Genomic DNA, 11,510 nt, shown 5'->3' with positions numbered 1-11,510 from the left:
AGAGGAAGACCTGTCATGACTGAATCATTGTCATGTTCATGGAGAATAAAAGTAGAAGCAGGAACAAAATCGCAATCTGTGGGCATTTTTCGTTGGCACAAATTGGTACCGGCACAAAGATTTTATAGATGTGCACGAAGTTTCAAAAAGTGCAGAGAGTGATAGCAGAACGAGATATAGACAATGTTAAGATGACTAAATGGTGGATTACGTTTGACAAAAGAATCTAAAGTTGACAGAGTGAAATTCAAATCACTTTTAACTACATAATAAAACTTCTTTCAAATGAAAAGTCTTAAAACAGTCTTCTCTGCCCCAGGTGTCAGCCTGAGCATCCCTGCAGACGCTGGGATCAGCTCCTGGAGCTGATCACCAGGAATACACACCGCTGTGGTAGAAATACTATTGTAGGAGTGGGTGTTTAGTCTCTGTCCCCTTTTTGTGCACAGCGAAGGGAAATTGGTGCAATCTGCTAATAGACTGAAAAATGTAACACTCAGGCGTCAGAAAACATTCTGACAAAGCCCTTCAATTATTTAGCCTGTATGAGTGTATCTCAAAAGTTCCTGAATGCTGTCATACCTGCACTGAAGCATCTGCGATACAAAGGCAAGTTCCAAGTGGCCCGCGGCGCCTTCGATTGCCCTCGTTCCTCTCGCCTCCCGGGAGCGATGACAGATTGACGTTTGCCCGGTGCGACTGCAGCCATATATCTCCCTAATGATTCAGAGCCACGCTGAGAGTGGATGGCACCACTGAGAAGCTTATAATGGGCCTCTGGGGACACCGTAGTCCCAGGCACCTCCTCTTCTCTTTATCCACTTAGCTGGATAAAAGTTTATATATCCTATATATTGCTGCTCTGCCGCCTTGGGCCAACGCCAGAGATACGTGTGGAGGAGCAGGACTGCTGTGTGTCATTCTTTCCCAGGAGTTTCATCTTTTCTTCATTGTAATAATACAATACTGTAAAATGAAGGAATGATTGCGACAGTTAAAATGACAAACCTGCTGTAATGAGTCTGAGATCTGAATCATTCCTTTCAACCTCCTCGAGCTCAGGAAGAAGGCAACAGCCAAACAGAAAACATTATGGCTCTAAAAATAGTACATGAGGCTCAATAAAGAGCAAGATGCCCTCCCCTGTGATTCAGTGAGACACACACACACACACACACACACACACACACACACACGCACACACACACACACTGCAGTCCTGTCAGTGATTTTAATAGGAGTTAATTTATCAAAATTAGCTCCAGTAGAGGATGAATGTAGAGACCACTGAGTGAAATAATACATAATGCTGCCTTCTATCTATCTATCTATCTATCTATCTATCTTGCAATGTTCTTTTGTTATTCTTCACTTACTTCTATTTCAATAATAACCACATCTGAAGGAGGGACAGGAGACTGCCTTACGTGTTGAGCCAAAATGGGAATAACATTAGCAAAACAACCATGCTGCTCTGCCGTCTGTTCATTTATTAAAACAGACGCAGAGTAAGACAAGAGACACTCAAGTCAACCCTTCTCTATGAATTAATTAATTAATTTTTTATTAATCTTACAACCACTCTGATGTCTTTACAGCAAATATAAGGCTACCGTCAGCAGCCAGTTAGCTTAGCTTAGCATAAAGACTGGAAATAAGGGAAACAGCTAGCCTGGCTCTGTCCAAAGGTAACACAATTGGCCAACCAGCATCTCAAGCTCACTGATTAACACATTATATCTTGTTTGTTTCATCTCTGCAAAAGCCAAAGTGTAAAAATGACAGGTTAGCTGTTTTCTTCAGTTTCCAGTCTTTGTGCTAAGCTAAGATAACCGTCTCCTGGCTTCATATTTAACAGACAGACACAAGAGTCAGGTTAGCCAGGTTTCTATCCAAATGTAGTGCAAATTAGAGTCGAGAATTCATAATAATACATGTTTCCATCCACTACTGTTGTGCAAATATGAGTGAGTTCATCGAGATAAACAGCGGGTCGTATTCATTCTCCAGTTGGGTGTCATTAAACCATTGCAGAAGAAGAAGGTGCAACTGATGACATAAAAGAGCACCAGTCAAACCTGAAATAATGGTAAACCATGTGGAAAACATGTTGAAAATATCCTCATCGCGCCACACATATTTTGCTTTTATCAACAATGTCTTCACCTCACCAAGCATAAAAACCTTTTTTGCAATATTTAAATTTTTTAAAACTTTTGGGTGTCAACTCAGGTCTTTTTTAAGTGCAGATTGATAGACCTACATACAGAAATTTACATGCACTCTAAAAACACTGAGGCGGATGCAAAGAGGTTTTTTTTGTAGAGTAGTGGCTGATGGGAAAAATAGCTCAGCACAGTTTTATTCACATATTCTAGTTTCAGCATGGGGGTTCCTGTCTGACGAATATACACACGCACACACACAGCTATGTGGAGCAGTTATCGCCAATGACATCGAGGGGGGGGGGGGGGGGGGGGGGCAGAGGACCTTACATTAGGCACTTTTATTTCTAACTCACTGCAGTCTACAGGAAAGGAAGGCTACAGCCCTACCACAATGCCAATGATGGAAGATAACTTAAAATTCTGTTGTTAAGGGTTAAAACAATAAAAAGGGGCTAACATGCTGGAGACGGAGGAGGTGAATGGGTGGTGTCTGTTGGTTTGAAAGGCTGAGAGAGAGAGAGAGAGAGAGAGAGAGAGAAACCCAATGTGTCATCAAGTCTGCCATTGATTAGAAGCCACTGTACAGTTCAGGCAACGGGCCAAAGACTGCATCTTATCCCAGACTAATAAAAGTCTGTCGGGCCAAGTGAACAGCCACTTTCTATTGAAGCTGCTGATATAAAACATGCTTATGTAACCAAATGTTCCAGAAACATGATAAAGAGCAGATCTCCTGACGCCACATCCAGGCTGGCCAGAAATGACTTCAGGCAGATTGTCATTGAGGTTTTCTAGCAAAGTGAAACATGTTCTGGGGTTTACTGTCCATCTAGATAAATGAGTATCCACTACAGCTCTTGCTATTAGAATATTAATGTTTCATGAATTAAACAACAATGAATTTAGGACGGTTATTCTTGACCTTGGAAAATTGAAAGCCCCAGAATGTGAATATCCATCTCCAATGAAGATTTACCAATGCAGCAGCATGTGAAGTTGTCATATTGTAACAGCTGGTTTCTTCCTTATTCATGAAATCCACCAACACTCACTTCTAATGTTTCATCTTTCCAACTTTTTAGCTTTAATCTAAGAAAACATTTCTGCCGGCCTTGAGTTTGGCCATTAAAAACAGAAATATTAAGGATAAGTCTGGTGATGTTTGAATCCTGTAAAAGAGACTCGAATCAACAATGACTTGATCCAGCTAACGATTATTGTCTGTGGGTCTAAACCCTGATACAACTTATTGCCCTGTGCCATACATCCAGACATACATCGTCCTGCTGCTGGAAATACTCGCTAACACATAGTAATCCGCTGCCGAACGTAGTCCCCAACAAATGCATTATTTACTCCTATTTGTGTAACGTTTGCTGAAAACTACAGTGCCCAGCTGTTTTAGGAAAGCACTAAGTATATATTTGTGACCTGCTTTTAAAGATTAATGTCTTCAGTAGGAACAAATGGGCTTTGGAGCTGAGAGCTGCAGTCAGTACAGGGAGGTCAGAAAGTATTGAGAGACAGACTAACACATTGTTGGTTTTGGTCTTTTCATGGGATTCGTTGACAGTAGGAAAAATATGCCAGCCTTATCCTATAACACAGTTACAGTTAGCATGTCAGCAGAAACGACAGCGTACTATACTGTACATCTAATGTCTAACTATGCTGTCCAAAAACATCTATGCTGGTCTCGGGAATGTGGGAAATTGTGTCATTTAAGGCTGCTTAAAACAAAAATGTTAAATAAAAAACATTATTAAAAAAATATATAATAATGTGAATCTCCAGGTGCAGCCGCTGCTGATTGATCTGTTTACGGTGTCAAATTAGGATCCCAATGGATGGTGAGTTGAAATACATTTCATTTAGTGTTTATTTTTACCTCACTTCCCTCATTTGTTTAAGTTTAATCAAATCAGAACAACTTGCCTTCATAATGTTGTTGCATGTCTTTGCTGAAACATGCCTTGTAGAATAACTGCATGCACGTAAACACTGCTGATGTTGTATGTTGTGTTGAGATCAGTGCTACAACTCATACTTGAGCTTTCAGCAACTAGTGTACTGGTCTAATATGATCATTACTTGATCATACATACAGGTGAAAGAGTGGTAAAACTCACATTAACCTGTGTGTTCAAATAAACTCTTGTCGGTTTTAATCTGGTGGGTCATCACTCCTTGTTTCTGTTGTAGCCAAAAGGTTTCAGCAGCTTGAAGAACCAGTAAAGCTTATAGTAACACACAGCTCAATGATTTTGTATCCTGTAGTAGCCGCTTTTACTCTGCAGCAAGTCGATTGATCATTGATCAGTTAAAAACCTCTTCATGCACACACACACTGAATCAGTTGGTGTATGTTGGTGGGTTGTGTTCACTCAGTGCAAATGCTTTGATTTTATTAAAGGAAAAGGAGAGGAATAGACCGTATGTTGGATTATTTTTAGCCTTTTTTTAGTGAGGGCTGGGAAAGGCATGCTGTCAGTGGAGAGCTTTATTCAAGAAACTAAGGGTCCACATGGAGAGAAGAAGCTATGATTACTGTATTTATCAACCTCTAAGAATTACACTTCAGAATTCTCTAAAGAGCAAATTTAAGAGTAAAAAAGTTATTCACTGAATGTGAAGGATAAGACACATTCATCAAGAGTCTCATTCCTACTTCTGCAAAGTGCAAGAGAGACCTTTAAGAGCGACTCTCAAGTGATCACATGATTAATCACAGGTATGTTCAGAGCAGGAATAGCCAATCAGAGACTAGGATTTACTCTACATTTCTTTTTTCTTAATTCTCATATGGTATCCAGTGATATGTTATTCTGTAAAATATATGTGGATTTAATTAAAAGTTATATATTTATACTATTTAAGTAACGATTCATAAATAAAGATTACATTATAAGAAACTATCTGAAATGGAAAAGAAATTCTAATTGGAGCAGAGAGGAAATCCTGCTCCTGGTAGAGATGGTACATCAGAGAAAGTTATAATATATAATAATATAATAAAGTGAATTTAGTACCACAATAACGAGAACAGACAAGATGATGGAAAGTGATTGAAAACAAAATCAATACCAGCTTTATTTTAGTTGTTTGGACCCCTGACAGTGGTGTAGCATCCTATCAAGTGCTCAAATCAAATGCAAACACAGATTTGATACCCTCCATTGTTCATTAGTTTTCATTATTATTTAACCAGGATAGGATATTTGAGAGAGACCTGTTTGGTCTGTGCGGTGTTAATGTCATTGCTCTTTCATTGTCTACAAGTCATGGAAACATTTTTCTTCCTTTAGCTGACAATGAAGTGCATTTGACTTCCACCTTGAACTACAGGTTTGACTTGCAAATGTCCAAAAATAGAGAATGTAAACATTTTCTTCTTTACGTCCTTTCATTTGCATGCATTCATACTTCGGGTTTGGCTTGTGTGTGCCAGCTTGTGGTTGATTGATTTTGTGAGTTGGCTGTTGTTTGTTTACCAGGGTTGGGTGGCTTCTGCAGAGTGAGGAGATTGGAAAACAGTGAACATAAATCATGGCTATGTTTCCCACAAGTTTGTCCTTTCATTTTGAAAACTGTATGTTGGTATGTTCATTGATTTTATTTGTGCGTACAACACAAAGAAAATGATCACCATCTTCAGGTCCGCCTTAAGCTTAAAAAAACGTGTTTAGGAGTGTAAGCAAATACAGCCCAACAAGTTTCTCCTGTTGGGCTCCGGAGGTTAGCCTCATCCATATCTCAGTATTCACATGTGTGTTCAAGTGTCAAAAGCCCGCTACAGTTGGTCTACTGACTACCAGAAAGAAACATCCAGGCCTTATACTCTGTGGAAAGATGAGAACAGCATGTTTTCTTCAGTGGTGATAATCTTATTTCCTCTAAAGAATAAGAATATTGATTGTAAAGTTTCTAGCATTACAAAGTCTCTTGTATTGAATTGCATTATAATGTGCAGCTGCTGTTGTGCATGTTACTTACAATAATTACATCTCATGTATTTCTTTAAAGGATAATTTTAGATGCAACATAACTCACCATTTGATAAGCTCCGCCCCCCATAGTTACTGTTCTTACGCCTGTCAAGCTTTTCACTCTCGCACAGTACAATATTCTTGTTTTTGAATTATGGTCCTTGATTTCAGAGACAAACAGTTCTTATTTTCATCTGACGACACTCAACTTTTCTGGCTGAACTGACGGCAGATTTATCAGCTATAGCTAGCAAGCTAAAAAAGTGAATGTTAGCTCCATGACTTGTTTGAAAATGCTGTGCCTGTGTGATTATTTTCATCTGAGAACCCGTAAAAGGTTCTTGGATATGAACTCAGTGATTGGATGTTTCATGCCGAAATGCACCTTGGGAGTAGTTAGTAGACCCATGAAGTTTTTATGTCCACAAGCTTATACCTTCGACTTTCTAATCAAAGAAACAGATATTTTCTTATGCAGTTGTTACTCTTGGACTAGTGATTTCATTAGTTTAATAACCCAAGCTGTAAAAAAGCTCCAGCTGTGAGTTACGTAACATTGTCTATGGGAAAAATGAATGGGACTTCTCCTTCGGGAACCAGGGGCGCCCAAAAAAACTCCACCCATTTCACCACTCTGTTTGCTGCAACTCATGATGTACTCATCAAAGTGATCACATCAGTTTCTTTTTCTGCTTCCACAGATGATCACGACAACGTCCAATAAAACACTGTGCTTAGTAAAGATAGCTGCTCTTGGCCTTATCTGCTCTCTTCTTGCATTCCTTCCATATTTTGAGCCCCCTTCTCCTGTTTGCCCGTCTACATCTACATTATCTGTTGAGGAACATTATGAAGGCATGGATTCAAATGAGAAGCCCATAGTCCTGCTGTGGTTCTGGCCTCTTGGTGTGAAGTTTGATTTCAAAGCGTGCTCTACCTACTTCAACATTGATAGCTGTGTCCTGACAGATGACAGATCCCTCTACAGCAAAGCACAGGGAGTCATTTTCTTCCATAGAAAAATAGACTGGCATTTGGGAAACATGCCACGGGGTCCACGTCCAGCTTTTCAGAAGTGGATTTGGTTCAATGTGGAATCCCCGACTAACACGGCAAAGATACCTGGTCTGGACCACCTGTTCAACTTAACACTGAGCTACAGAAGAGACGCTGACATCACAGTGAGGAATGAGCTCACTATCAGGGAAACGGAAATGAAAGGTGGCTTTGTTCTGCCCAAGAAAGACAAACTGGTGTGTTGGATTGTCAGTAACAACAACCCAGCCACTGGAACAGCAGTGAGAGAAAGATATTATCATGAACTGTCCAAACTCATTAAGATCCACGTCTTTGGTGCTTTTGCTGAGCACCAGTTGAGATATGAAGACTATTATTCAACCATTTCTAGATGTAAGTTTTACCTCTCATTCGAGAATTCGATCCACAGAGACTACATCACAGAGAAGGTTAACGGGCCCCTCGTGGCAGAGACGGTCCCTGTAGTTTTGGGTCCACCAAGAGAAAACTACGAGCAATTCCTTCCCTCTGATGCCTTCATTCACATAAATGATTTCCCTGATGCAAAGTCACTGGCAGAGTTTCTGCTCTACTTGGACATGAATAATGAGGCATACATGTGTTACTTTGAGTGGAGGAAGTTCTTCACAGCCACTCCTCATCTCCTGTCCATGAACAATGAATTAATTCAGCCCATCTGCCTTGCTTGCGACCACATGTCAAGAAACAGGGATTTCCACGTAGTTCATGACCTTTATAAGTGGTACTCTTCATGAAAACCTTTGATGGTGGCTCACATGTGCAGATAAAAAATGTGTGAATATTCTGCCTATAACTTGGCACATGTGAACACTGTATACTGTATACATACTCATGATAAGACGATCTTCCGCGTCAATGGAATACCACACCACAGGTCAATACCAAAAATGAATTGGTTCCCACTTTGCTAATGTGAATATTTGCTATTTGTGTAGTCTTGTCTTCTTCTTGTCTTATTTGTTATTATGTGAAAAGGTCTGCAGGGAGCACAGCGTTTGCTTCGTAACAATATAATATAACAATATTTTTAGAAGAACTCTTTGTACCAAATGTTCGGAAGTGTTTGCCGAAGGAAAGTCCATCTCACGCAGGTTACTCTGTCTTCCTGTCCTGGAGACAAAGGAGCTTCTTGACAGTTTTCTGACATGTCATATATTCATCATGCTTTCTTTATGCATTTCATCAACACACCCCCGTGTAGGTAAAAGGTTGGCTTTGCAGCTGAAGAAGATGGATGGGAATGCAAATATATCGGGTTAAAACATGATTTATTTAGATGGGTTAATACAAACGGACTGAGTCACTGTGACTGTGTAGTTACTCATGTAATGTCTACATAAATAAATTAGTTTGCATGTCTGATACTGGCTGATAATGTCAATATCTTTTATTCATTTTATCGGGGCAAGGTGATTATCTTACATTTGTTTTACTCTAATAATAATAATAATGATAATAATAGTTTTGTTTTGTTTCTAATTGTATATGCTTGACTGCCCAGTCTGACACAGTATTGGTTGGGCTAAAGAGTAGGTGGGGCATCAGTCAAAGTCTCACCTGAAGGGACTAACCTGCAAAGGATGAGAGAAAAGCTGGTACGTGTTCTTGAGGTTCACTCGTCAGACCTGCTGTTTCAGTTTGGATCCTGCAGAATATCAACACACTCACCTTCCAAGCAGCAACTTCATTTTCAGCTCCAAGAGACAAGCAAATATTTTGACTTCATTTTCCACCTGCTTCACACTTTGCTGCTTTGAAAATGATCATTGCCACCACTTTTTAGTGGAGGGACAAAAGTGAAGAAATTATGCTCATTTTGGATCCAATCAAACATTGTATGAGCATCTGTTTGGTTTTTCATGCTACATGTGGTTATAGTGAATTTTTAGACAACCTTGAGATTATGAATTCTGAAATGACTTTCCCCTGCTACTTTTGATTTAGTAGTTACCAAACTCTCTTGCTGAGGGATTGTGTTGCCACTGATCATGAAACAGGATTCTTCTTTCCTTGCAGGTTTAATATGGCTTCCGCTCCCATTTTTTGTGTTTTATGAGCCACCCTGACAGTTATTTTTATCCTGGCTGGAATCATAGTTCTCTCTTTAATGTACTATAAGTCATTTCCATCTCCAAAATGTCATCCTCCCCCGGCTCATTCAGGGCGGCTGGCAAAGCAGGCTAATTTTCACAGCATGTCAGTGGTTAGGAAACAGCCAAACAGCCCTGCGGCAACCCAACAAACAGACAAGCCTACAATGTTGCTGTGGTTCTGGAAAACAAAAGGTTTGATTTTCAAGACTGTAAGATGCTTTTCAAAATTGACAGCTGCCACCTCACAGATGATAGATCTTTATACTCCAGAGCTCATGCAGTTTTGGTATTTCACAGAGCTATCCAGGACGACCTCTCCAACCTTCCCACCTCACCTAGAGCCAGATTTCAGAGGTGGATCTGGTTTAACACGGACTCACCTACCAACTCACGCGGATAGCAGGCATTCAAGGCCTTTTTAATTTAACCTTGAGCTACAGGAAGGATGCGGACATTTACATTCGTTGGCAACTGACTCTCAAGAAGAACACAGATGAAGACTTTGTGCTGCCCAAGAAGAAACAACTGCTTTGTTGGATTGTGGATTGCAAAGACCTCCACAAATCAGGGGTGGGATACGACTACTACAGAGAGCTTGTAAAACACATCAAGGTGGACGTCTTTAACAGCTCCTCCACCGAGTTCTTGAAGGGTGAAAACTATTTCCAGACTATCAGCAGCTGCAAATTCTACCTTTCCTTCGAGAATTCAATTCACAGAGATTACATTACAGAAACTTTCAACTGACCTCTTACAGCTGGCACTGTGCCAATAGTTTTGGGTCCACCGAGAGGGAACTATGAGGATTTTGCCCCGGGTACTTCCTTCATTCATGTAAATGACTTCCTGATGCCGCGACACTGGCTGAGTTCCTCCTGAGGCTGGATAAGGATAATGAGGCTTATATGAGGTACTTTAATTGACAGCGATTCTATACTGCCAGACGTCATATTACTGAGGAGAATCATGAGTTTGCACACGCTATCTGCCAGGCCTGTCATCATGTGGGCATGAACAAGGAGTACAGAGTTGTACCTGATCTGTACAAGTGGTTTTTACAGTGATGCTTTTATTGATTTACTGTATATATAGTTATTAAAAAGATGAATTAGAATCCTGTAAAAATCTTTTGGTTTATTTGTCTAAATAGTTTGTTTTGCTTACAAAGTAGAAGCATTTTCTCAACCCATAAATCAACTCTTGATCCTTTAGTTTACCTATAAGAAATCAAAGTCACCAAATTTCAGGATATACGGTGTCAACTGGACAGAGACAATCGGTGTGTAAGAAAGTGATGACCTATAGATATTGAATCTGTATCGTGATGTTGTACGAACTCTCTGTAACGTTGGACTATTGTATTCTAATCACTTGCAGAAAGAAGAAATTTTAGAAGAAGTTTTATATTTTGAGTGAACAAACCCTTTAATACTGCCTCATTTCTGAACAGCTGATTTACTAAATGAATTCTCTCCGTTAAACATCAGGATGTTTCCATTCATGTGTAACTGATAGCTGGCATGATGAGAAATACTTATTATAGCACAATATGTCACTGAATTAAAATGTTATTAAACTTACTAGATGATACATGCTCACAAGTGAGTGTGTGTATTTTTATATTATTGTATATTTTATTGTTTTTTAATTAATATTGAATTCTGTACATTAGATGTACCCCTCATGTTTAGTTTGTAGCTTCTTGGATAATTAGATTTTTCTAAATATATTTTATACTGCAGACCCACACAGGCATTTAATTATGGTAACCCTCAACCATACTGCTAGTGTTATTTTTCATTTTCACATACAAACAGAGGTCATTTCAGAGATTAATAAAACTTGTTTTGTCCAATATTTTGTCAAATTGAAGTTTAATCTACAGCCATACAGTTCAAGTCACCTGCTTCCTGTTTTACCTGGTGACACCACAACTGTGAATGAGAGCAATGACTCATAAAGACCCAGTGGGCTCGACTATTACGAGGTGATATAGAGTAAACATCAGCACATCATCCGGATCTCATTTGGTGTTCAGCATCATCAAGTTAACATAATTATATCAAAACTTCACCCTCCAGGTGAGAGCAGGAAAGAGGGGCCAGAAATTATGTCAGTATGTGATTCAAAGGTAAGTGTTGAGGAAGGAGGGCACAAGCACCTGAAACAAGAACATGAATATGAATGAAAACATGCACAAGTCA

The 11,510-nt window shown here is 39.5% G+C and overlaps 1 protein-coding gene and 1 pseudogene across 1 annotated transcript; both read left to right on the top strand.

The window, feature by feature from the left end:
* Window positions 1-6,855: 6,855 nt before the first annotated feature.
* Window positions 6,856-7,947, top strand: LOC139298821 (4-galactosyl-N-acetylglucosaminide 3-alpha-L-fucosyltransferase 9-like). The gene has a single exon (XM_070921601.1). The coding sequence runs from the start codon at window positions 6,856-6,858 to the stop codon at window positions 7,945-7,947; it is 1,092 nt and encodes a 363-aa protein (XP_070777702.1).
* Window positions 7,948-9,407: 1,460 nt separating this feature from the next.
* LOC139299234 (4-galactosyl-N-acetylglucosaminide 3-alpha-L-fucosyltransferase 9-like) lies at window positions 9,408-10,229 on the top strand (annotated as a pseudogene).
* The last annotated feature ends 1,281 nt before the right edge of the window (window positions 10,230-11,510 follow it).

This window comes from Enoplosus armatus, chromosome 16 (assembly GCF_043641665.1).
Source record: "Enoplosus armatus isolate fEnoArm2 chromosome 16, fEnoArm2.hap1, whole genome shotgun sequence".
NCBI classification, from domain to species: Eukaryota; Metazoa; Chordata; class Actinopteri; order Centrarchiformes; family Enoplosidae; genus Enoplosus; species Enoplosus armatus.
The sequence above is the reverse complement of the archived record's forward strand: the minus strand, read 5'-3'. Positions and strand labels throughout refer to the sequence as shown.